We start from the raw sequence: 26547 nt of genomic DNA, 5'->3' as shown, positions 1-26547 counted from the left end.
GTGGGTGTCCCCGCGAATGTCCCCGCGCCCCCGCTCTCGGCGCTCCATTGCTCCACCCTGGATCGATCGCTCATCTCTCCCAACAGCGGCGCTCTCGCCGCAGCCTCCCCCCACCTGCCAACAAGCCCGCAGCTGATAGGCCGCGGCCGAAGAAGCTGGGCGCTGATTGGCGGTTGGCGCTCCGTCCCTCAGGCAGCGGACGGGCCATGTCGGCGGCGGCCGCGGCCCGGGACGGGCTCGGGGAGGGCGCGGGCGGCGCCGCGGGCGGCGGCGATGGCGGCGGGGGAGGGATCCTGAACCGCTTCGTGCAGCTCCCGGGCAGGCCGCGGGCGGCGGGTGAGTGGCGGCCGGCGCCGGGGATGACCCCGAGCCCGAGGCCCTGAAGCGTTCGGGAGCGGGGCGGCCCCGACCGTGAGGGCTCCGAGGGCACGGGGAGCGCAGCGTCCGCATCTCAGGGGACCGCGACCGGGACACCCCCGTTTGTAAGGTCCTGAGGGGTTCGGGGTCGGGGCATCCCCGTCTCTGGGGGTCAGGAACCGGGACAGCGCCGTCCCCAAGGCCCTGAGGGACAGGGACACCGCGGGGACGGCTGTCCCTGCCTCTGGGACATCCCCGGGGGGAGCAGAGCGGCAATAACGGGGTGTCCCTGTCCCCAGAGCCGGGAATGCTGTGGGGGGAGCTGGGCTGTTCCCATCGCCAGGATCCCGGGGTAAGGAGCCTGGAATCGGGGATGGGGGCAGGAATCCTTTTACAGGGATTCGGGGTCTGTAGGGTTCCCCATCCATCCCAGCGTTCCCCAGGTGCTGGGAGGGGCCCGGGTGCCCCCATGGGTGTGGGGACAGGGGCAGCCACAGGGATCAACCCCATTTCAGCCACCCTGGATAAACCTGGGGTGACCCTGGGTCCAGTGAGTCTGCAGTCCCACTGGACTGGGGGTTTGGGATATCTACCCCATTGTATTGGGTTTTTTGGGATATCTACCCGATTGTATTGGTTTCTTTGGGACATCTACCCCATTGTATTGGGTTTTTTGGGACATCTACCCCACTGGATTGGGGTTTTTGGGACATCTACCCCACTGGATTGGGGTTTTGGGACATCTACCCCACTGGATTGGGGTTTTGGGACATCTACCCCACTGGATTGGGGTTTTGGGACATCTACCCCATTGGATTGGGTTTTTTGGGATATCTACCCCACTGGATTGGGGTTTTGGGACATCCTGCCTGGGGTGTGGCATCAGCTCCGTCCTGGTCCCTGGGAAAAATGGGAAATTTTCCCTGGGAAAATTGCACCTCTCTGCTAGCAAGGCTGGATGCTGAAGGGTTATTCCATCATTCCTGGATCTCTGTCACCCCAAAACCCCCAAACCTTCCAGGGAGAGGCTGAGGTCACCCCAGGAGCACAGGACTGGGGCTGTGGGACACCCCTTGCCCTGTGACACCCCCAGCTGCTGTGGGACATCCCGTTGTTCCTGATCCCTTTGTCTGCTCCTGACCTGGGGCTGCACATCCCAGGGCCAGGAATCCTTTGCTGCCTCTCCCATGTGGGACAAGAAGCCCCTGAGGGGTGGCAGCACCAGGGAAGTGCCTTTCCATCCACGTTCCCATCCCTGAACCTGCCCTATCTCCTCCCTCCAAATCCATTTCCCTCACGCCAGGCTCTGGCTCAGCCTCCCAGCCCCTTCCAGCAGCACTGGGGGTTTGCTGGGTGCCTCCACACCTTCTGTTTCTGGGCAGATGCTCAGCCCCATCTCCCTCCTGGCCTGGAAATCCTTTTTGGGCCCCCCAGGCCCTGCTGCTCTCCCCTTGCTGGGTTGGGATGTTGGGAATTGCCCCCTCCTGATCCTGCACGGATCCTGTCCCTCCCTGCAGCTCCCCTGGGCACCCAAACCAGCCCAAACCCACCCCAAACTGCCTGCCAGCCCCCCAAAAAACTGCATTTTTGGAGTTTGACACCTGTGAGGCCCTATTTATAGAGCCCTTACGTAACCCTGAGAGAGGAATTTTCCCCCTCACTCCGTTCCCTCCAACCTGATTTGCTCCTGAGCTCCCAGTTCTCTTCCAGGGTTCCCAGGTTTGTTCCCTTAGATGGAACCTCTGGGGTTTCCAGGCCCTAAAGGATGGATAAAGAGGATGGAGGGGCTCCCTTCACGTGGAGAGGAGCAGGAGCAGTGGGACAGGGTGTGCTGGGAAGGGTCATCCCAATGGAAAAAGGACATTTTCCAGTGAGAACCAGCATCCCCTGGGATGTGCTGGAGTCCCTGGAGGGATTCAGGATGTGTCTGCTCAAGGTGCTGAACACCCTCATCCCAGCTCCTTTTCCCTCAGAGCATTGGGCCAGGTGATCCTTCCAGCTCTGTGGTTTTCAGTCTCCAGAATTCCTTTATTCTCCTGTATGCTCCTTGGAAACAACAACTCAAGGATCACTCAGTTGTGGTGTAAAACCCCTTAAAATCAAGGTAAAATCCCTCAAAATAAAGGATTAGTGATTGCTCCAGAGATTTTGGACACAAAGCCTGGGAGAGCCAGAGCTGTTCACACAATCCCTGGGTTGGGAGAGCCCTCCAGGGCCCTGGAGCCCAGCCCAGCCCCTGGCACCCAGTGCCACCTCCAGGCTGGTTAAACACACCCAGGGGTGGTGACTGCACCCCCTCCCCGGGCAGCCATTGCAGAACTTTCTCCCCCTTGCTGGAAAAGCTTTTTGCTGCTCTCCAAGCTGGATTTCCCTCGGCCCAGCTCAGGCTGTGTGCCCTGGGTGTGCCAGTGCTGCTGCAGACAGAGCCCAGGGGCAGCTGGGCACAGGCACCTTTCAGGAGCTGTGAGAGTGCTGGGGGCACCCTGAGTCTCCTTTCCTGCAGGCTGAGCACCCCCAGCTCCCTCAGGGCTCCCTCAGGGTTTGTGTTCCCTCTCCTGCTCCTCTGCACATTGATCCAAAGCCAGGAGCTCTCCCAGGATGACAATTCTGGAGCTCTCAGCCATATCAGGAAATCCCTGGGCTGTCCTGCAGTTGTGTTTGGCACCCTTGGCTGGACCCTCTGGCTTCTCCCATTTGCCCTCAGAGCCATTGTTCAGGGACCCAGCCACAGCTGGGAATGTTTCCCCTTTGGAGTTTTTCCCCTTTGGAATTTTTCCCCTTTGGAATTGAATGTCTCAGGCGTGGACAGCCTGCCCAGGAAGGGGAGGGTGGGATCTGAACACAGCTGGATGAACAAATCAATTTTAAACCTCACTTTCAGCAGTGCATTCCCAATCCTGCTTATCCAAACATTCCTGGGGGACTCCAATTCCACCAGTTCCAAACTTACTTTGTCCTGCTGTTGTGGAAAAGATGAAACTTTGAAGATGGGAGTCAAAGTCAATATTGACTTGTCTTGTCCTGAATGTCCTCCAGGATCCTGCAGGGATCAGAAATGGAAAGGGAGGGATTGAATCCTGCTGTTGTGGATGTTGGAAATCCAGGCAGGAGGAAAAATAATCACAGAACCATCTTTAGAAAGCTTAAAAAGCAGAGAAAAGGACACATGCACAGCCCTGGGTATTCACCATGGATGTGGCACTGCCAGGGATGCAGGGGCAGCCCCAGCTGCTCTGGGAGCTTGTTCAGTGCCCCATCATTCTCAAAGGAGAAGTTTTCCCTCATACCCAGCTGGAATTTCCTGTGTTTCGCTTTGTGCCCATTGTCCCTTCTCCTGTCACTGAGCAGCCCAGCCCCATTCCTCTCCACACCCATGGGAATGAATTTGTTTGGGGTTTCTGACAGTCACAAGGAAAAGGATGGTTTCAGGAGGCTCTGAACAACCTCACATCCACGGAACCATGGAATGTTTTCGGAGTCCAGCCATTCCCAGCCCTGCCCCACGTCCCCAAGTGACACATCCACAGGGCTGTGAAACCCCTCCAGGGATGGGGACTGCACCCCTGCCCTGGGCAGCCCACTGCCATAACTGGAGACCCTTTCCATGAGGGAATTGTCCCAAATTCACCCAGCCCCTCCCCTGGCCCAGCCTGAGGCCGCTCCCTCTGCTCCTGTCCCTGTTCCCTGGAGCACAGCCCGACCCCCCGGCTGTGCCCTCCTGGCAGAGCCACAAGGGCTCCTGAGCCTCCTTTGCTCTGGTGTCACATCTGGAAACACCCTCTGGTCCCATCCCTGCCCTAATGACAGCTCCTGCAGGAGAGGAGCTCAGTTAGGAGCAGTTTGGGGTTGGCAGAGCAGCAGCTCCCTCAGAGCTCCGGGGTGAATCACTGCACAAGGGGAACGGAGCAGGAATTGAGCTGGGTGTGGGCAGGACAGTGCCCAGCCAGCCCCTTGCTGCTGGATGGCTCATAAGGATAATTAGGATTTTCCTTAATTATGTCCTTGTGGTGACGCTTCAGCCTGGAACCACTAAATCCATGAGGTTGGAAAAGCCCTCCCAGCCCATCCAGTCCCAGCTGTGCCCAGTGCCCACCTTGTGCCCAGCCCAGAGCCCTGAGTGCCACCTCCAGGAGTTGCTGGGACACCTCCAGGGATGGGCACCCAAACGCCCCTGGGCAGCCTCACCCCCTTTCCATGGGGCAATTCCTGCTGTGCCCACCCTGAGCTCCCCTGGCACAGCCTCTCACCCTGAGGGCATTTTCAGGGCAAGGCTGCCCCAGGACCCACCTTCAGCACGTACAGGGGCCGCTGCTCGTAGCTCTGCCCCACCTGGACCTTGCTGACCAGCTTGGGGTGATCCTCCACCAGGACATCCATCCACTCGTAGATCTGCAAGGAGGAGCTGCTGGCTCACCAGGCGCAGCCTGGCTCTCACCTTTTGGTTGTGAGGGTATCCAGCACCAGAGGCAGCAAGCAGAGCTTCCCTGGGGAAGATCTTGTGCTCCCTGGAGAGCTGGTGCTTCCCTGGAAAAGATCTCATGCTCCCCTGGAGAAAATGAGGTGCTTGAGGCTCTGTGTGAGCTGGGAAAGGCACATCCAATCCAATTCCCACCTTGTCCCCAGCCCAGAGCACTGAGTGTCATCCTTGGACACCTCCAGGTGGGGCTGGGGACTCCAGACCACCTGCCAATGTTTACCAACCCTTTCCATGAGGAAATTCCTCCTGACATCCTCCCTGAGCTCTCCTGGCACAGCCTGAGGCTCTTTCCTCTCATCCTGTTGTTAAATTTCATTCTGATGGTGGAACTTAGTCCCTGAAAATTTTCCTGTTCCCATTTTTGCCCTCAGGACAAAGGAAAAAGATCCTCCTTGTAAATGCAGCTTCCCATCCTTCCTTCCTGCATCTCTGGAATCTTAAACTGGGAAAATGGGTGTTTCCAGATCACATCCATCCATCCGTCCATCATCCCTCCACCCATCCATCCACCCATCCATCCACCCATCCATCCATCCCTCATCCATCCATCCATCATCCATCCATCCATCCATCCATCCATCCATCCATCCATCATCCATCCATCCATCCATCCATCCATCCATCCATCCATCCATCATCCATCCATCCATCATCCATCCATCCATCCATCCATCATCCATCCATCCATCCATCCATCCATCCATCATCCATCCATCCATCATCCATCCATCCATCCATCCATCCATCCATCCCTCATCCATCATCCATCCATCATCCATCCATCATCCATCCATCCATCCATCCATCCATCCATCCATCCATCCCTCATCCATCCATCCATCCATCCATCCATCCATCCATCATCCATCCATCCATCCATCCATCATCCATCCATCATCCATCCATCATCCATCCATCCATCCATCCATCCATCCCTCATCCATCCATCCATCCACCCATCCATCCATCCATCCATCCATCATCCATCCATCATCCATCCATCATCCATCCATCATCCATCCATCCATCATCCATCCATCCATCCATCCATCCATCCATCCATCCATCCATCATCCATCCATCCATCCATCATCCATCCATCCATCCATCCATCCATCCATCATCCATCCATCCATCCATCCATCATCCATCCATCCATCATCCATCCATCATCCATCCATCATCCATCCATCCATCCATCATCCATCCATCATCCATCATCCATCCATCATCCATCCATCCATCATCCATCCATCCATCATCCATCCATCCATCCATCATCCATCCATCCATCCATCCATCCATCCATCCATCATCCATCCATCCATCCATCCATCCATCATCCATCCATCCATCCATCCATCCATCCATCCATCCACCCATCCATCCATCCATCCATCCATCCATCATCCATCCATCCATCCATCCATCCATCCATCCATCATCCATCCATCCATCCATCCATCCATCATCCATCCATCCATCCATCCATCCATCCATCCATCATCCATCCATCCATCCATCCATCCATCCATCCATCCATCCACCCATCCATCCATCCATCATCCATCCATCCATCCATCCATCCATCCATCCATCATCCATCCATCCATCCATCCATCCATCCATCCATCCATCCATCATCCATCCATCCATCCATCCATCCATCATCCATCCATCCATCATCCATCCATCCATCCATCCATCCATCATCCATCCATCCATCCATCCATCCATCCATCCATCCATCCATCCATCCATCCATCCATCCAATTTAAAGCCATTTTCCATAACTTCACAACCTCTTCCCCCCAGACCTGGTAGCTCCTGCTGCTTTCCATGTCCAGCATCAAGGAATTCCCAGCAGGACCTGCTGAATTCCAGCTTTTCACACAACACTTCCCTGAGCTTTGGGTGTTTTGGGCTTCAGCTCTGGGAAAATGACCTTTGCTCATGACCACACTCATAAATCCTGGGATTTCCCCATCTAAAAGTTCCACCTGTGGAATGGGCAGCAAAGCCAGCTGCAAACCTCTCCTGAATTCCAGAGGAGCTGTGAATCATCCAGTGAGCTCTAATTACATGGAAATGCAGCTCTTTATTGGAGCTGTGGAGTTTGGCTGCTGAAGGAACTCAGAGTTAACCCTTGAGCAGGGTTAGTTCTGTGCCAGGGTGCTCCAAGCCTGGCCTTGGACCCTTCCAGGGATGTGGGATCCCTTCCTGATGAAAATTGATCCCTTCCTGTTGAAAATTGGGATTTCTGGCAAGGTCAGGTGCCTTCCCTGTTTGATTTTGGGAGGTGGATGGCAGTGAAGGCCTCCTGGCTGGTGTGTTTTAATTTATTTTCTTGGAATTACTCCTCTCACCTTTAGTTTATTTGCTTTATATAAAACTCAGCCTTATTCTCCTCTTTTTCCTCTGGAAAATTCTCATGGCAAGTGTTAGAACTGGAGGGAAATAAAATCCATATTTAATATAATATCTGAACTCCTAATTCCTTCACACCTTTTAAATTAGGATGTGGAATATCCCCCTCTCCTGTGCCCACACATCCACATTCCCACTACAGATTTTCCTCTTAATTCTTTTACTTTCTTCCCCTCTTTTTGCCAGTGCTTGTTGGTTTTCTAAGTGGGAATTGCTGGGAGACACAATTGTTCCTGGAAACACCCCAAATCTGTCAGAGCCTTGTCTGAACCCTGGAGAGCAGCTTAATTTTGGCCCAGAGTGAGCATGATTAAGCAAAGCTGCTCAGCTCAGGTTCATTATTTGGTCTGGACAAATCATTTCTTTCGCTTTTCCTGTAGGAAAAATGCTTCATATCCCTTTTTTTTGCAGTGTTGGATTCACTGCTGGGAATTATAACAGAAGAAAACATTCTGGCTCCTCATTAGATGCTTTCCTGGCTCCTTTTCCATCCTAAAATCCATAAAAAAGCCTGTGGGAGCAGGTGGGAGGTGAAGGTCACTGATTTGTTTGGGTTTGTTTTGGCCAATTGTCAGCCAAGACCTTGATTTCTGTTATCTTAGAATATTCCTGGTTGGTTTTTCCTTGGCTGAATCCATCTTTTTGTCTATTCCAGTTGAGGGCTGAGCTGGAATTGTCCTCCCTGCTTTTATTTCCACTGAGTTTTAGGGGTGGGCAGGCAGAGGGTTCCTTTGGGGATGGATCCTGCCTGTAGGATCCCAGCTGGATTCCCTGCTCCTCCCAGTGCAAATGCCTTCATTCAGGAGCAGATTTCCCTGTTCTGTCAGACCTGTTTAGGGACAAAAATCACCAAATTTTCTGTCACTAAACAGAACTAAACTGAACTGAAGTGTTCTGTTTAGTGACAGAAAATTGAGTGACTTAGACAAAGTCTTGAGATCCAAGGAACAAAGGGGGAAGTCACTGAGAGGTTTTTGTCAGAGGGAAAGCAAATCCTTGATTTTTTCTCTATTGGGCAGCTCTAAATACAGACATTTGGAATTGTTTCTAAGTGAACTCTGCCAGACAGAATGAAAGAAGAGGGATTTTCTCCAATACCTCAGAAGGGCTGTAGTGGAAGGATTATAGTGGTCCAAGGCTGAGCTGGCGACACACAGAGTGTCCCTTTCCAGCTTGTCCTTCCACAGCCATTTCCTCCTGCTGCAGAGACCCTTCCCTGTGGATTCCCAGTGGAATCCAGCCCAGTGGGTGCCCTGCTGAACCTGGCACACCCTGAGCCCTTGTGGAGCTGTTGTTTCTCCTCCTCCTCCTGCAGGCCACAGGTGCCCCCCGGCCAGGAGCGGCCATCGCTGCGTGGCCGACAGTTCCAACCTCTACGTCTTCGGGGGCTACAACCCCGACTACGATGAGTCTGGGGGCCCAGAGAACGAGGACTACCCCCTCTTCAGGGAGCTCTGGAGGTACAACTTTGCCACAGACACCTGGCACCAGATGGGCACCGAGGGCTACATGCCCAGGGAGCTGGCCTCCATGTCACGTACGTACGGAAATCCAACTCCTCCTGTGCCTGCTCCTGGAGCTATTTTCATCCTGCCTATTTTAATCCAAGCAGGAATTGGAAATCTGGATGCTGCTTTTCCAACTGGGCTCTGAGGTTGGGTTGGGTTTGGGATTTTTCTTTCCATTTTTGCTCAAGTGAGGCAGAAGGAAAGAAAAAACGGGAAAGCAAGAGGTGTTTTCCAGGTGTTTACCTTGCTGTGCTTTCAGCAGGAAGGTGCCTCATGCAGACATCTCCCAGCATCCAAAAATAGCTGTCTTTGTTCACTTTTCAAAGCAGACCTTTGGTTACCATGGTTTTAGTTGGGATCCTTTCTCCTTTAGAGCCTCTCAAAGCCATCAATGCACGGGGTGGGTTGTAGGGAATTTGAGCAGCACTGAGCACTGCAGGGAAACCTGGAATGGTTTGGGTTTGAAGGGAGCTGAAAGATCATCCAATCCCCTGGAGCAGGTTGCTCCAAGCCCAGCCCAGCTTGGATAAATGATTTTGGAATGGTTTGGGTTGGAAGGGAGCTTAAAGATCATCCAATTCCCATACCATGGGCAACCTTCCCTAGAGCACCTTGCTCCAATCCCAGCCTGGAACAATAATTTGGGAATGGTTTGGGTTGGAAGGGAGCTTAAGGATCATCCAGTTCCCATACTGTGGATAGGGACACCTTCCCTAGAACAGGTTGCTTCAAGCCCAGCCCAGCCTGGAAAAATTATTTGGATTGGAAGGGAGCTTAAAGATCATCCACTTCCATGGTTTGGGTTGGAAGAGAGCTTGAAGATCATCCAATTCCCATACCATGGATAGGGACACCTTGCCTAGAACAGGTTACTCCAGGCCCAGCCTGGAAAAATGGTTTGGGAATGGTTCGGGTTGGAAGGGAGCTTAAAGATCATCCAATTCCCATACCATGGGCATGGGCAGCCTTCTCTGGAGCAGCTTGCTCCAAGGCCAGCCCAGGCTGGATAAATCCTGTTCTCCCAGCAATGAGCCCCCCTGTTTTCCCTCTCCCCCAGTTGTTTTACATGGCAACAACCTGCTGGTGTTTGGGGGCACCGGGATCCCCTTTGGAGAGAGCAACGGCAACGACGTCCACGTGTGCAACGTCAAGTACAAGAGATGGGCTCTGCTCAGCTGCCGCGGCAAGAAACCCAACCGCATCTACGGCCAGGTACGGGACAGGCAGCCCCCAGAGCACCCCAGTCCCCTCTCTGTGCCCCTCCAGAGCTGCTCCCGAAGGGGGAAAGCACGAGGGAAAGCAGGTGTGCTTCGTAAAGAAATGAAGCGGCTTTGGTTCGTGGAGATTTCAAAGGAAAGGAGGTTTACTCCTAGTTAGAAGGGGCAGAATTTGTTCATTAATGCCTGGTGCAGCTGAATGAGGAAAGTGTGATTTAAGGAGGGGTTTGTAGTCAAAAACCTGCAAAACCCAAAGTTCTAAATGAAAATATAAAAAGTGATTTAAGGAGTGGTTCATAGTCAAAGCCCTTAAAGCACAAAACTCTAAATGAAAATAAGAAAGTGATTTAAGGAGGGGTTCACAGTCAAAAACCTTCAAAACACAAAACTCTAAATAAAAAAGTGATTTAAGGGGTGGGTCATGGTCAAAACCTTCAAAACCCTAAACTTTACATGAAAATTTAAAATGTGATTTAAGAAGGGATTTGTAGTCAAAACCTTCAAAACCCAAAGATCTAAATGAAAGTATAAAAAATTATTTAAGGAGTGATTTGTAGTCAAAAACCTTCAAAACCCAAAACTCTAAATGAAACTGAAAAAGTGATTTAAGTAGTGGGTCATAGTCAAAACCTTCAGAACCCAAAGTTCTAAATGGAGATGGAAAAAGTAATTTAAGGAGTGGTTGGTAGTCAAAGCCCTTAAAACACAAAACTCTAAATAAAAATTAAATGTGATTTAAGGGATGGGTCATGGTCAACACCTTCAAAAGCCAAAGTTCTAAATGAAGATGAAAAAAGTGATTTAAGGAGTGGTTGTTAGTCAAAACCTTCAAAACCCAAAACTCTAAATAAAAATAAAAAAGAGATTTAAGGGGTTGGTCATGGTCAAAATCTTCAAAAGCCAAAACTCTAAATAAAAATAAAAAAGTGATTTAAGAAGTGGTTGGTAGTCAAAGCCCTTAAAACCCAAAACTCCAAATGCAAGTTCCTAGGGTCCCTTTATATTACAATTCCACCTTTTAAGACTTTCCATAGAGTGGATGAATGAGGTGGACAGGAAATGAACTGGCACTCAGCACAGGGCTGACCCTTGTTGCTGGTGCACACCTGCTTTGGAGGAGCAGGAATTCCTCTCCTGCAGCCCCAGGTGTCCCCAAGTCCTCTCTGGTGTCCCTGCCAGGCCATGGCCATCATCAATGGGTGTCTCTACGTGTTTGGAGGAACAACTGGCTACATCTACAGCACTGACCTGCACAAGCTGGACCTCAACACCCGGGAATGGATCCAGCTGAAGCCAAACAATATGTCCTGTGACATGCCAGAGGAGAGGTGAGCACCTGGGCAGCCTCGGGGGGCTTTTTTGGGAGGCAGGGAATGGGAAGCTTTGGGATACCTTGCTCTGGTTGCCATTTCCAGCCCTCCTTTGCCTGGCACTTGTTGTGGCATTGGCAGGAAGGAGTTTGCTTGCTCACATCCATGGTTTGGTATCCAGCCGAGAGCAGGGAGTTGGGAATGGAAGAATCCCAGAATGGTTTGGGTTCATAGGAATCTTAAAATAAATGTAATTCCACCTCCCTGCCATCTTAAAATAAATCTAATTCCACCCCTCTGCCACAGACAGGGACACTTTCCACTATCCCAGGTTGCTCCAAGCCCTGTCCAGCCTGGCCTTGGACACCTCCCTTAGAAGGGGCTGGAATATTGCTGGCTGTCCTGGTACTCACTAATCCTTGCACTTAATTATTTAATAATTGCTCTGCAATCAGAAAATGCCTTTCAGACTTCTGGTGTGCTGCTTGGAGGGCTCAGGAAAGCTCCCACATCTCCTGAGTGCTCCCAGCCTGAGGGGCTGATGCAGCAGAGCCAGGCTTGGCAGTTTCTGCTGAAATCCCTGGAATTTGATGGTGATTTCTTGAAAGTTTTCTATTGTTGCTGATTGTGCTGCTCTGCACCTTCAGGTACAGACATGAAATTGCTCATGATGGTCAAAGGATTTATATCCTGGGAGGTGGAACTTCCTGGACAGCTTATTCCTTGGATAAGGTGAGGCATTTGGAACCCTGCACAGGAGATTTTCCACACTGAGGAATTACCAGCACAGCCTCTCTATCTGGCTTGGCCTAGAGAGCCTAGTAAAAAAAAGAAAAAGAAAAAAAAAAAAGATAATTGGGAGCAGATTGTTCTCCTATTCCTGTAAAACCTGAATTTGCCACAAGTGTCCTGGTGATGAATCTGTGGTCACTTTAAATAGTGCTCTGCTTCCAAAAACGTGGAGTCTGCAGCACTTTATGTGACATTTCATGTCTCTATTGTCCCATTTTTCTCCCTGTGTGCAGCAGGAGAAAGGGATTTCTAAATCCTTCTGAGAGCTCAAGGGTGTGGATTTTAATTGGTCCAGCTCTTTTCAAAAGCAAAATTCTTTTCTTTTTTTCAGCTGTGGGACTGAAATAGCAAAGCTGGGATGGAGCTTGAAAGGTGATTTTAGACCTGCTTAGTCACTGGCTGGGATCAGCTATTTTGGGTTTCCACTTAAAGAAAAAAAGGGATTTATTTATAGAGGGTCAGAGCCTGTGGCTGCAGCACCCTGGAGGATCTCATGGCTCCTGTTCTTCCCCCAGATCCACGCCTACAACCTGGAGACCAACACCTGGGAGGAGATCACCACAAAGCCTCACGAGAAAGTCGGTGAGTTTGGGGTTTCCCTCTTTCCCTGGGAGCCAGAGTGGCCAAGGTGCTGAGGGTGCAGTTTGCTTGTTCAATATCTGGATTTGAGACCCTGCTTGTGCTGCAGCACTGGGATGAGCCCGTCCAGGGGAGTTTGGCAGTCTGGCTCCCCTCCCTCCCTGCCTGGATCTGCTCCCAGAGGATCCAAACCATCCCTGCTCCCTTTGAGGCCCTGGGCTTCCCCTGGAGTCCCACAGCTGCTTTTCACCAGGCCAGATTGGAGACTCTGGGGAACAAAATTCCAACATTTTCTTCCTTCCCTAGAGAGAAAATAGGACTCAAACCTGAAACAGCTGCTTAAAATTGCACCTTTTATACCTGGGATAGCAGGAAAGCAGAACCTCTTAACAATGAAACTCCGTGATTAAATGTTGAGACAAAATCACCACTTGCACAAGCACTTTAAAGCAATTATTCCTGATATAAATTTTTAAATTTATTGTCCCCAGGCTTCCCAGCAGCCAGAAGATGCCACAGCTGTGTGCAGATAAAAAATGGTAAGATTTACCTCTGGAAAATTGGTGTGTCTTGTACAACAAACAGGGGGGAGTTGGAGAGAGCTGCAGGGAGCACGTGGCTTTTCTGGAAGAGGATTTTTCCTCACTGACAGGCTTTAAGCTGCCCACTTGGCACCATTCCTTCTTCTGCACTGAAAAACCAGTTACAATCTTGATCCCTCTTTTCCAAACCCTTCAGGTCAGTGGCTGAATGCTCTCTGTTGAAGGGTGGAGGGAAATGCTGGATTTTATTTCCTGGGAGTGTTGATTGTGCCAGTAAAAGTGAGGCAGGAGCTGGGAGGTGCTTCCAGCCCACCAGGAGGATTTGGGAGCCCCTGAGCTGAGAACTTGGGCAAAGCTGGGAGCAAGGCAGGGCTGGGAGCTGGGGCTGCTCCCTGGGGTTTAAATTCCCTGGAATCTGATCAAGCCCAGGTGTCTGGGCTATGAGAGGAGGGAATGCTCTCCTGCCTGCAGTGGCATTCAGCCCTGAGGCTGCCATGGTGGGCTTGGGGTCGTGGGCAGGCTGGGGAGGGGGACATGAGGCAGAAATCCTCCCTGACCCCCAGTGTGGGCAGCAGGGGATGGGGGATTCTGCCCCTCTCAGTGAGACCCCACCTGCAGGGCTGCCCCAGCCCTGGGGACAACATCAGAAGGACCTGGAGCTGCTGCAGACAGTCCAGAGGAGGCCCTGGAGCTGCTGCAGGGCTGGAGCCAGGCTGGCAGAGCTGGGAATGTTCCCCTGGAGCAGGGAAGGCTCCAGGGAGAGCTCCCAGCACATTGCAGGGCCTGCAGGGGCTCCAGCAGAGCTGCAGAGGGACTGGGGACAAGGCCTGCAGGGACAGCACACAGGGAATGGCTCCCACTGCCAGAGGGCAGCCATGGGTGGCATCTTGGCAATGAGGAATTCCTGCCTGGGCTGGCATTGCCAGAGCATCTAGGGCTGCCCCTGATCCCTGCAATGGCCAAGGTTGGGCACTGGGGCTGGAGCAGCCTGGGATGGTGGGAGGTGTCCAACCTGGCCATCAGGCTGGATCTGGAGGGGCTTTGAGCTCCCTTCCCACCCAAGCCAGCTGGGAATCTTTAGGTGGCCTCTGCTTTGTGGTGGGCCTGATCTGGGAGCTCCTGGGAGCCTTTGTTGAGGTGCAGCAGTTCCTGATCCCAAACCTGTGTGGGAGGGGGATCCCTGAGCTGTCCCCAAGCTGTCCCTGGTTCCTGGCAGGGCTGGGCTGGGCCTGGCAGCTCCCCGTGTCCCCTCTCTTGCAGATGTGTTCGTGTGTGGGGGCTACAACGGAGAGGTGATCCTGGGAGATGTTTGGAAGCTGAACCTCCAGACTTTCCAGTGGGTGAAGCTGCCAGCTGCCATGCCAGAGCCTGTGTACTTCCACTGTGCTGCTGTCACCCCAGTAAGTGACTCCTCTTGTTCCTCCAAGCACTCTTACCTTGCTGTGGGCTGCAGATAGAGCTGCTGTTCCCAAGGAAGTGACCTCCACTGCATGCAGCAGCTTTTGGGAGGCTCCTCTTCCTGCTGCTCTTTGAGGAGTGCAACCACACTGTGGATTTTGCTTTCTGAAAGAAATAATGCAGAATTTGAGCTTTTAAACTCTCTGTGGGAACAGCAATTCCTGCTTGTAAAAGGAAAAAAAAAAAAAAAAACACAAATACTCCCTGAGTAAAGTGATTTTATCCTAGTGAGAGCAGCCTGAGGTGAAGGATTGGATGAGGCTGTTTCCAAACCTTTGGAAGCCACTAAGGAATGTTGGTATTGCTAGAGCTTTTGGCCTTAAGTAGAAGTCTGGAGACCTGGGATTGCTAATTACCAGGCAGCAAGAATTTCCTCTGGCTGTGCCCTCACCTCCCTCAGCTCTTCATCTCCTCAGGGCAGAGATCACATTCCTTGGTGTCACTGCATTTGGGGAATGTTACAAATGCAGCTTTTCCTGGGAAGGCTGATAAAGGTGTTTCCCAGGCAGCTCAGTGTTCCCTGGACAGCTGGAATGTCCTTTCTTTGCCAGCCTGTGGAAAAAAAACCCCACTCAGCAGCTGAGTTATTCCCATCTCTGTGTTCCTGTCATCCCTGGAGCAGGCTTGTGCTGAGCCAAGGGAATGCAGGATGTCTGTGTGAGGTGGGTGGAGTTTAAAAATACATTCTTTTTAGCTGGAACACGAGTAGGGCTCTGTACTACTTTATTAACTTTGCCACACTCCTAAAATGGATTTCTTGGGATGGAAATCACCCAAACCTCAGAGCAGAGCACTCAGAGGTGGTGGGTGAGTGGATTAGGATGAGACATGGCCCCTCCAGCAGTGATTCCTCCTTGACTCAGAGGATCCCAGAGTGAGTGGCTGAGGCAGTGCCAGCCCTGCTGAAGGGTGGGAGGTGGGAATTAATCCCACTCCTGCTTTCCTGCCTCTGTAACTCCTGTCCCCCTTCCCCTCCCAGGCTGGCTGCATGTACGTGCACGGAGGGGTGGTCAACATCCACGAAAACAAACGGACTGGCTCCCTGTTCAAAATGTGGCTGGTGGTGCCCAGCCTGCTGGAACTGTGCTGGGAGAAGCTCCTGGAATGTTTCCCTCACCTAGCAACTCTGTCCAGATCCCAGCTTTTGCACCTTGGACTGACGCAGGGACTCGTGGAGCGACTAAAATGAGCAATCTCCCACTTCTGTCCAAGACTCACCACGTTGAAGAACTCCCCCTCCCACCCCCTATTTATGGATTCCATGGATGGTCTTGCTAAGAACATGGAGGAACCTGCTCAAGGCCTTACTCAGCAAATACATCAATGCCTTTCCAGACATGGTTACTTTTAGTCATTGGAAAAAAAGAAAGTCCCCTTTTTTTTTATGGAGCTCTGTTAATTAATCCAGAAGTATTTTCTGAGACTAAGCAGCCAACCAGCAACCTGTCATCAGCACACGCTTGTCATTAATTGGGGAGCTTAATGAGTCACTGAATGTGTGAGCCCGTGCTCAGCGTGGCACCTTCACCTTGGTGCTCCCACCGTGGCGTCCAGCGAGGGACACGACGCAGAACGAGCACCAAGCTGCCCTTTGGCTGTGGCTGCCCCATGCCTGGCAGCCAGCTGAGCTCCCTGCCCAAAGCCAGCCCGTTCCTCCAGCCCTGCATGTGTCCATGGGCATGTTCCCACCATGTTCCACCCTGTTCCCACCACGATCCCACCCCGAGCCTCTGGAGACGGCTGGAACGTCGCCCAGGCCAGCCCAGCCCAGCCCAGCCCTGCAGCTCCCCCGGTGCAGTGTCTGTGTCCTCCCCTTCTCACACTCAAAGGTTTGCTTGGAAGACTGGGAAAAAGTTGCCACTTAAGGGATTACTGTGTAGTTTACTGGGGGTGGGGAGGAAAAGGTTTTCCTGAAGCTTTTTGAACCTTTTTGGCTCGCTTTGCACCCACAATGAGCTGCAGCAAAAACTTACCCTGTGGATTTCAGAGCTCTTTGAACCTGCTCAGCCAAGCCATGGCTCTCAGCATCTCCCAGCTTTTGGTTTTCCTTCCTCCCTACACACCCCAAAAATTGGCTTTTTTCTTCTTGTTTCACGTTCCCCTGAGGTTGGGAGATGTGATTTAAAGCTGGTTTGGGAGTGGCTTTGTAGGTCACTCAGCCCAGGAAATACAGCATCCAAAAAGGGGAGAGGGAACAACTGTCCCTCCTTGTGGGGACAGGCATTGTCTGTGCACAGGAAGGGGTGGCTCTGGTCCTCTTGTGCTCTCTACACTGCACTTGTTTAAGTGGCCACTGAACTCTGAACAGCTCCAGGCATGAGGTTTGTGCAAAATCCTTTTCAGTTGGAGCCCATTTTTAAGTGCCTTTTGTTTTTAAAATCAGCTTTTCCCAATGCTTTCTTCTTCATCAAAGGCAGAGGTTACGCTCTGAGGTTTTAGTTTCTTTTTAAGAAATTGCATTTATGTTTAAATAAACCATAGCATTATCTTCATGTTGTTAATCCAAAGGTGCTGCCTGCTGGAGTCACTGCCCCCACGTAGGGAACTCACCCCTTGTCCCAAAATTAAGCTTCCCCTGGTGTTGAGAATAGATTTTCCTCTTTCTCCAGCTTCAGTTGCTGTTTTTTTTTTTCCCCAAGGCTCAGAAAAGTCTGGACCTCACAGCTGAGGCTTTCTCAGCTGCTTGGACCACAGGAACTGGTGGGAGCTGCTTGGAGCTCTGCTGTCTCCATGCCCTGCATTGCACCTTCACAGGAGTTGTGCATTTCAACCCCTTCCTGGCCTCCCTGGCTGCTGAATGCAGACCCTGCTGGCAGCTGTGGGCTGGGAAGGGCTCCCTGCTCTCCTGCCCTGGCTTGCAGTGACCTGCAGGACCATTCCTGCAGCTCCTTCTTCCATCCCAAACTGAGGCTGAGTATCCACACTTCCATCTTTGCCTTGTGGGCCTTTGTCCTGGAGCAGCCTGGCCGTGCCTGTGCTGGTTTTTCTCTCAGCTGCTTTAAAGAGCATCTCCCCTCATCCCCAGGGTGATCCTGGAGCCATCCAGGATCTCTGAGCAAGCACATTCCTCAGGTCCTTAGGTTGTCCTTACTCTGGAGCTTCTCTGAGGTTGTCACAAAGCCTCTGTCGGTGATTTTGGAGCAGTCTTGGGGCTCTGGAGGGGTCTCAGCTGGCTGGAAGCTGCTCCCAGTTTTCAGGAGATGACCATGGAAACCACAGGGCTGTCAGTCCCACTTCAGTGCCTGGTAAAACCCTGGAAAAGATTATTCTGGGAAATACGGAAGCACCTCAGGTGGACAGCACAGCCATGGGTGACAGCCAGCACAGCCTCAGGAGAGGGAAGTCCTGCTTGGCCACCCTGTTCTCCTGCTGCATCAGCACAACCCACCTGGATGGTCCTGGAAAGCCAGAGATGGAATCTCCAGACTCCAGCAAAGTGCATCCAGGACAGGCTGGGGAGCAGCTGTGGGAAGGGACCTGGGGGTCCTGGTGATGGGACAGCAGCGCTCTGGAGCCACGAGGGACACCTCTGTCCTGGGGACATCAGGGAGAGCAGCAAGGATGGGCAATGTCCTGCCCTGCCCAGGCTCCCCAGGAATGGGCACAGCCCAGGAGCGTTTGGACACTGCTCTCAGGGCCAGGGGGGATTGTTGGGGTGTCCTGGGCAGGACCAGGAGCTGGATTTGGTCCCTGTGGATCCCTGCACCCCCAGCAGCTGGGAAAGCCTCACCAAGAAAAACCACAAAGCTGCAAGGAGTTCCCTTTTGCTGATAAATCTGTACAAGCAACACCCACTGATGGATTCCAGGGGTCTTTCCCATTCCATAACCTCCCCTGGCTGCTGCAGGAGGCACACCAGACCTTTGGAGGCTGCTCCTCCTGAAAAAACGACTTGGTTTAAGCACTGAGCTCACAGCTCCTGCTCAGGGGGCTTTAATTGCTGCTGGGCTCTGCCTGTGGGGAAAAGCTTTAATTAAAATTCCCTGAGGAGAGGGAGAGGATCCAGCACCTACAGCAACTGATGGAGAGGGGTAGGAGCAGCCACAGTGCTGCCTGGGATGGGGACAGGATGCAAGGGACAGGGAAAGCCAGCTCAGAACAGAATTCCTGAGCAGGTTCTCCTACAGCTCCTGCCCTCCCATCCCTTTTCCCTGTCCTGCCACTCACCTGGCAGTGCTCCCAAATGTCCCAGGCTGAGGACAGCAGGACTGGCCCTGCTGCTGCCTCCCTAGGAAAACAAAAGGCTTAATAAAGCAGCTTCATTAATCACTAACGAGCTGCTGCCTTCCCTGCAGAGGGGGGCAGTCCCAGGCTGCTCCTGCCTCACTCAGGGCTGTCTGTCCATCCTGTCAGAGCCCAGCACTGCTGTGACAGCACTCCCTGGTTATCATGCTGAAGGAACAGGAGAGGAAAGAGGCACCAGAGCCTTCTGCCTGTGTTCATGGATCCGTCAGTGTTTTGCTTTGGGATTGTTTTTGTTTTAAAGATAATAAATATATCCAAGCCCCAACTTTGTCCTCTCACTTCATCCACCAGCATTTTCCCTGCACGGAGTGAGATGTCCCCAGCCTGTCACACCCTATGGACAACACCAGGAGCATCCCTGAACCTTCTCAGGCGTGTGGGACAGCCCTCAAAGCCAGGAGGACCAAAGACAGTCAGAGAAGAGCAGGCTGGAGATGAGCTGGAGCTCTGGGAGGGTCGTGGAGAAAGCTGGAGCCCACAGCCACCCTGCTGGGGCTGAGGTGACAGAGGACAGGGAATGGTGGCCACACAGAGGCCCAGGCTGGTGCCTGAGGCTCATTTAAGGAGAAACAAACTTGTTTCTGATTTGTACAAAAGTGCTTTAATGACAGAACAGCTGAAAATCCCTTTGGGTGCTTTTCTGGTGCCATCAAACGTCCCGTGTGCGATTCCCAGGCCCTGCCAGGCCTGGGAGGATGAGGGACTTGTCAGGCACCTCCTCCCAGTGCAGCACATCCCCAGGGAGGGGACACACAGAAATCCCCTCCAGACCCTCCTCTAAGGACAGTTCTCCTTGCAGCCACTCCAGTGTGGGCTGGAGCTGCCCGTGTGACGTGCTCTGCCTTTGAGACTCCTCATTTTGGGAGCCATCCATTGCCACCACCCTTCCATCCCTGAGGGCCCACGGGGAGCCCAGCAGCAGCAGGAGCTTCGGAAACGGCGCTTCCAGACCGGAGCCAGCCCGGCCAGGTCCCTGAGACACTGCAAAAGTCCTGATGGGTGCAGATCCCAACGAGGGGTTGGAGACAGAGAATCCAAACCTCAGCAGCCGCTGGGCGACGGCGCGAAGAAATACACGGCCAGCAGGATGAAGTAAACCATCACCAGCACCGTGCCTGGGGCAGAGAGAGGGGTGGAGGGAGTTACTCCCTGGAGCAAGGAGGGACGTGGGTTTAGACCTGTAGAGGCTAATCCATGGTTCTCTACAAAATGTCCATTAAAAGGGAGTTTGAAAGCTTTTAAAGGGGGAAATGGGAGTGATCCCCTTGGAGCTGCTGCAGGGGAACAGCTCCAGGATGGTCAACCAAGACCCCAGGATTGCTCAGGTCACCACGCACCAAGAGCTCCAAAAAGCAGATGGAGGCAGGAGCCCCCCATGCCACATCCCAGGGAATGCAGGGGTGCTCCAAGCCCCACAGCAGCCCTCTGGGAGGTGCTCACCTTGGAAATAGTCACATTTGCCATCCATGAAGATGTAGTTCATAAGCACCACGCTGAACATGCTGGCATAGACGTGGAGGTCGCTGAAGACGAGCGTGAAGTTGGTCGGCTGCGAGGAAGAGGATTTGGGGTTCATGGCCAACCAGGACAACCCCACGCTGACTCTGTCTGGGGACGTGTGTGTCACCCCCTAAACCCCCTCTGCCCCACGTCCCCAGGGTGGGGACAGCACCAGGAGACATCTGAGCCCACTTTCCCTGCACTGAGCAGAGGGGACAGCGGCCAGGGCAGCTGTGTCCTCTCCATGTCCCTCACACACCATGGGACAGTCCCCCGGGGCTGGCCTGGGGCTACTCACGTAGAAGATGGTGAAGAGCACCAGGATGGGGATCTGGAGCATGCAGACCTGCACCGCAATGCAGTTCCCAATCTCGATGCTGGGGAGGAAGGACAACTTAGGGGCTGTGTCTGGGTGAGAAAATCCCAAAGCACAGAGCCCAGCCTAGTTCTGACACCGTTTTTTGGGTGACTCGGCTCCTTGAGGACAAGCTGACACAGACTCTGACCCACCAGTGCCTGGGCAGCCCATCATGGCACCAAGGCAGTGGGACTGGGACAGGGCACAGGAACCACCCCAAAACTCCCCCTTGGAGCCATCTCACCTCAAGCTCAGATTATTCTGCAGGGCAAACTGGATGCCATTGACAATCTCTGGCAGCTCAGGCACCATTGCCAGCACGGTGACACCGATGAAGTACTGCAGGGAAGAGGTGACATCAGCCTGACCGCATCCAGGCCCTGGCCAACTGCAGATCATCTCAGCACCTTTCCCCCACTCTTTTGGGGTTCCAGCTGCAGCCAGGGCAGGTCCCCATCCCTGGAGGGCACATCTTGGTCCTCAGGACAGCCAGAGGCAGCTCACCTGTGAGATGGTGGAGTTGGTGAGGATGGGGCTGATGTGCTCCGTGGCCAGGTCAGCACAGGCCGACATGCAGAGGGTGGAGAGCAGGAGGATGACCAGGGCCCGCCAGCGGGACCAGTGCACCACGGCACTGTGGTGATGGCCAGGCACTGGGGAGAGAGCAGAGACGTGTGGGACACTGCAGAGCAGTGACAGGAGCCAGCCCTGCAGCCAGGACATCTGGGGACACTCCAGAGCAGTGACAGGAGCCAGCCCTGCAGCCAGGACATCTGGGGACACTCACTGTGACAGTCGCTGATGTGGATGTCGTAGATGTGCGCGTGGGTTTTGAGGGTGAAGAAGAGCCCGATGAGGTAGGCAGCAGGGAGCAGGATGGACACCGTGTACACCAGGGGTCTGTGGGACACAGGGGACACTGTCAGTGCCACCAGGGTCCGGCATGGACACCCAGGGGACTTCCCCTGGGGGTGAGAAAAAGGGGCACAGGATCATTGAGGTGGAGAGGGGCCCTGGGATGGATGCAGGAACATGATCAAACCCAGGAGGTGCCACCCCGGGGTGGGGACAGCCCTGTCCCCACTGCATGGACACTCACTGGACGTGGCTGTAGTAGAGGGTGCCGTTGTTGTCCATCTGCAGAGAGAGCACTTGTCAACAGGGATACAGGGGACAAGGGACAGCCAGGGGGGCTCAGAGCATCCCTGACCCCAAATCCCCCTGTTGGGGGTCCAGGTCCCCACTCACCAGGTCAAAGTGACAGTTGTGGCAGAGGTAGTGGCCCAGCGGGTTCTGGGTGACGTTGTGGCACTCGCCACAGACCAGCTTCCCATAGACCTTGGAGAAGAGCGTTGGAGCAAAGACACCTGCAGGGACAGCACATGGAGCAGGGACAGCACACGGAGCAGGGACCCACCCTGGGGACAGCCCTGTCCCCAACTCACCTCCCACGGAGAGGAAGAGCAGGGCCGAGCTGACGCCCGCAGAGCGGCTGTTGAACCGCTGCTCCTGGTGCCGGATGCCCCCGATCACCATGCACAGACCCTTGGGGACAGAAACACCCCCAAAACCCCGGTCAGTGCTTTGCTCACAGCACCCTCCCAGCTGAGAGTGCCACCCGTCTCACCGGCACAAAGAGGACACAGCCCACCAGGGTCCCTGTCAGCGCTGACTTGACCACCTCGGCGTAGCAGCGGTTGCCCTCGCGCGAGCCCTTGATGAGGGCGGTGATGTAGAAGGTGAGCTCGGTGATGGAGCCGAACGTGGCGTTCACCACCGCCCCCACCGCGAAGTTGCTCTGGGCTGAGATGCTGCAGAGGAGCAAAAGGGTGTCACGGCAGGGCTGGAGTGTCCCCACTTGGCCACCAAGCGTCCCGTGTCACCGCTCACCTGGCGATGGCCATGCCGATGTAGTAGGAGAGGGGCATGATGGAGAGCAGGGCCAGGGTGAACTTCACAGCGGAGCCCGTCAGGTGGTTGGGGCTGTCCACGTAGCCCAGCACCAGCGTCACCAGCACCAGGGGCAGCAGGTCTGGGACAGCCAGTCAAGGACACAGCAGAGGGGAGGATTTGGGGTCACCCCCACCCGTCCCCTGCAGCTCCCAGAAGGATACTGACAGCAAAGACGTTGATGCCATCCACGGCGTATTTGTAGTAGTAGGGGTTGGCAGCACGGTAACAGCAGAGAATCACCTCTCCCTCCAGAGGCACCTCTGTCTGCAGAGGGACAGCAGGGTCACCCCCCGCCCAAAATCCCCCTCAGAGTGGGGTGTGGGACCCCGGCCCTGCCCAGAGCCACTCACCATCCTCAGGCCCCGGATGAGCACGCGCTCCGGGGGCAGCAGCAGCACGCGGGAGGCGGCGCGGGCGCTCAGCTTGGCCACGGGGATGAGGACGATGAGGAGCCAGGCGGTGACACACACGAGCCCGTGGGCCAGGGCCAGCGCCGGGTACCCCAGGCACAGCCACACCGCGGTGCTGGCACGGTGCTGCGAACAGGAGGGCACCTTCAGGGCCTGACCCCCAAACCGCTGCCCAGGGAGGGAAGGGCCCGTGGGCACCTTGCCCACCACACTGGGGGCTGCAGGGGGAACGGCACCGGGGCAGCATGGGGCTCACCCAGGATCCAGTGCCCAGGCAGCACCGTGGGCGCCAGCGCGGCGCTGTGGGACCCCCGAGCAGGGCTGAGCTCTCCCCCACGCCGGCCTCGCACGCCTGCTGGGATTTGGGCACCTGGGGAGAGGGGGATGTCAGGGTGTGCACAGGGCACCCCAACACCCCCCAGGGGTTCCAAGGCACCCTCACCTCCACTTTCTGGATCACTTTGCCAAAGGGCCAGAGGAAATACCCGGCCAGGTCCCAGCAGAGCCTCCCTGTGGGGACACAACCGTCAGTGTCCCTTGCACCTACAGGGACGTTCCGTGGAGAAGGGACCCAGGAGACCCCACCACCCATCGGTGCAGTTCTGAGCTCATCCTGCCCTCACGTGGGGGTCCCAAATTTGGAACTCACCATAAGGAGCCCCCATGACAGTGATGAACATCATGGAAGCCACAAGGACGTAGAGGAGCGAGAGCCACCAGCCAAAGAGAAGCAGGTAAAGGACATTCCCACACGTCAGCGTGGACCCTGCCGGAGGGAAGGCACCAGGTGGGACCATTGTCACCTGCAGCTGCCCAAACCCACACTGGGGTCCCCAGGGCCACCCACCTGCAGAGCCTCTGACGATGTTGAGGTCGGAGTAGAGCTCCTTGACAATCTCTGACCGGTCCTCCCAGGGCCGCGCCGTCACGTGGCTCTTCCATTTCTTGAAGCCAAACTGCAGAGAGAAGAGGGGTTTTTTTGGGATGAGTGAAGAGGAAGAAAATTAAACCCCATCACAGCCCTCCAGGAGCACCCATGGGTGCCCCCACCCACCTTGTAGTTGTTGGAAAGCTTGTTGGCCTCCACGGCGTTCTCGGCCGTCAGGGTGGTTTTCACCAGGCAGCTCTCGCACACCTCCTCCGAGTGCTGCTGGCAGCAGGACGGGGTGGACGTGGCTGTGGGTGACACACGGGGGTGTCACAGCGGCTGTGGGACCCCCAGGGCCCCACCCCGGCCCATCCCAGCCCAGCCTACCTGGGGGGACGCGGGGCCGGTGCAGGTGGCAGCCCAGCTCCCCCAGGTCGCCCTGCGCGTTGTTGATGGCAGCGCAGTGCCGCTCGCAGAGGGAGCCCCGGCGGGGACCGTCGCTGTCGCCGCGGCAATCCGGGACCTTGGGAGCATCTGCGGGAGCTGCCGGAGTCACCCTGGGCCACATCCCCGCCCCGTGCCCGGGCTCCGCACGGCGGGACAGCCGAGAGCCGCTGGGCTGGGGTGTCACCTTGGTCCCCAACCCCGCCGGGGGACACAGAGCGGTACCCGGGGATGCTCGGGAGGGGGGACCCCACCAGTGCCCGGTACAGGGCGGGGAATCCCGCTCGGTGCCCGGCGAGTGGGTCGGGATGGGGGAGCCCCGGTGGTGCCCGGGGATGGGGGAGCCCCCTCCGGTGCCCGCCCCGCTCAGCTCACCGGGCGTGTCCTGCGCGCAGCAGCGGCGGTGGCGGCGGCCGGGCTCGGTGTCGGTGGCCATGGCGGGAGCGGCAGGTGCGGCGCGGGCGGTCCCGGCCCGGCCCGGCCCGCCGGAATTTAACGGGCGGGGCCGGACATGCGCGCCCCCGGGAGCCGCCCCCGCGGCGGGGGATGCGCCGGTAACGGGGCGGGAACGGGGAACGCGGGGAGCGGGCTGGGCGGGTGCTTTGGGGCGCGCAGGGGAGGGGACGCGGAGGCTGGGGTGGAACGGGGCGCGCAGGGATCGAGATGCGCGGGGACCGCGGTGCGGGGAATAACGGGGGGCAGAGAGAGCGGGGTGCGCGGTGTTTTGGGGTGCAGAAAGAGCGGGGTGCGCGCTGTAACGGGGTGCAGAGAGCGGGGTGTGTGGTGCTTTGGGGTGCAGAGAGAACGGGGTGTGCGGTGTAACGGGGTGCAGAGAGAGAGCGGGGTGCGCGGTGTTTTGGGGTGCAGAGAGAGCAGAGTCCGTGGAATAACGGGGTGCAGAAAGAGCAGGGTGCGCGCTGTAACAGGGTGCAGAGAGAGCGAGGTGCGTGGCGTTTTGGGGTGCAGGGAGAGCGGGGTGCGCTGTATATGGGGGTACACAGGTGAGAGGATGCAGATATTGGGGTGCAGGGTAACCAGGGGGCACAGTAATATGGGGTGCGTGGTATATCGGGGTGCCCGGGAATTGGGGTGCACAGTGTGTGGGGCGTGCCCAGGGGTCAGAATGAACAAGATCTGGGGTGTGCAGTGTTGGGGTGCACGGGGATGTGGGGTGCAGAGTCAGGGCCTGCAGGAACAGGGGGCTGTGATGTATTGGGGTACACGGGGAGCAGGGGCTGTGCAGTGTTGGGGTGCACGGGGAGCAGGGAGTGTGCGGTGTTGGGGTGCACAAGGAGGGGGTGTGCAGTATTGGGGTACACAGGGAGCGGGGGCTGTGCAGTGTTGGGGTACATGGGGAGCAGGGAGTGTGCAGTGTTGGGGTACACAGGGAGCGGGGGCTGTGCAGTGTTGGGGTGCACGGGGAGCAGGGGGTGTGCAGTGTTGGGGTACACAGGGAGCAGGAGCTGTGCAGTGTTGGGGTGCACGAGGAGCAGGAGCTGTGCAGTGTTGGGGTACACAATAAGGGAGTGCACAGGGAGCAGGGGCTCTGGTGCAGAATGTGAGCAGGAATGGGGTGAACAATGAATTTGGGGTGCACAGGGTGTCAGGGGGCACCAGGACTGGGGTACACAGGAATTTGGGGTCTGTACTGGGGTGCAAAGTGCTTTGGGGTGTGTGATGTGCTGGGGTGCACAGGAGCAGGGTGGATGGGTAATAGGGGGCACAGGGCCTGACTGGGGTGTGGGATGTATTGGGGTGCAGAGTGTATTGGGGTGCACATGGACTGAGGGGTGTGATCTGTTGGGGTGTGTGATGTGCTGGGGGGCACAGGGAGCCGGGTGGATGGGAACTGGGGGGCACGGGGCCTGACTGGGGTGTGGGGTGCACAGAGAGTGGGGTTTGTGATGTATTGGGGTGTACAGGGAGCAGAGTGTGCCAGGTATTGGGGTGCACAAAGACTGGGATGTGTGATCTATTGGGGTGCACAGGGACTGAGGGGTGTGATGTATTGGGGTGCACAATGTATTGGGGTACAGAAGGACTGAGGGTTTGATGTATTGGGGAGTGTGACAGTGGGGTGCACAGGGGCTGAAGGGTGTGAA

At 55.3% G+C, this 26547-nt stretch overlaps 2 protein-coding genes across 2 annotated transcripts; one reads left to right on the top strand and one right to left on the bottom strand.

The window, feature by feature from the left end:
• Window positions 1–206: 206 nt before the first annotated feature.
• KLHDC10 (kelch domain containing 10) lies at window positions 207–19143 on the top strand. The gene is made up of 9 exons (XM_058805241.1): window positions 207–336; window positions 8577–8798; window positions 9827–9981; window positions 11166–11314; window positions 11944–12028; window positions 12604–12670; window positions 13159–13206; window positions 14470–14609; window positions 15647–19143. Exons 1-9 carry the CDS (start codon window positions 207–209, stop codon window positions 15854–15856), a joined length of 1206 nt encoding a protein of 401 aa, XP_058661224.1. The 3' UTR covers window positions 15857–19143.
• A 407-nt stretch (window positions 19144–19550) lies between these two features.
• Window positions 19551–24896, bottom strand: LOC131558197 (uncharacterized). The gene is made up of 20 exons (XM_058805822.1): window positions 24821–24896; window positions 24389–24535; window positions 24188–24309; window positions 23981–24089; window positions 23783–23899; window positions 23576–23643; window positions 23390–23503; window positions 23074–23259; window positions 22885–22987; window positions 22661–22802; window positions 22398–22581; window positions 22216–22315; window positions 22019–22137; window positions 21870–21907; window positions 21558–21670; window positions 21275–21423; window positions 21015–21109; window positions 20711–20789; window positions 20353–20461; window positions 19551–20027 (listed from the first exon to the last, which is right to left on the bottom strand). Exons 1-20 carry the CDS (start codon window positions 24879–24881, stop codon window positions 19954–19956), a joined length of 2229 nt encoding a protein of 742 aa, XP_058661805.1. The 5' UTR covers window positions 24882–24896; the 3' UTR covers window positions 19551–19953.
• Between the last annotated feature and the right edge of the window lie 1651 nt (window positions 24897–26547).

This window comes from Ammospiza caudacuta, chromosome 5 (assembly GCF_027887145.1).
Source record: "Ammospiza caudacuta isolate bAmmCau1 chromosome 5, bAmmCau1.pri, whole genome shotgun sequence".
Taxonomy (NCBI): Eukaryota; Metazoa; Chordata; class Aves; order Passeriformes; family Passerellidae; genus Ammospiza; species Ammospiza caudacuta.
Note: the sequence above shows the minus strand (reverse complement) of the source record. Positions and strands in the feature narration are given on the sequence as shown.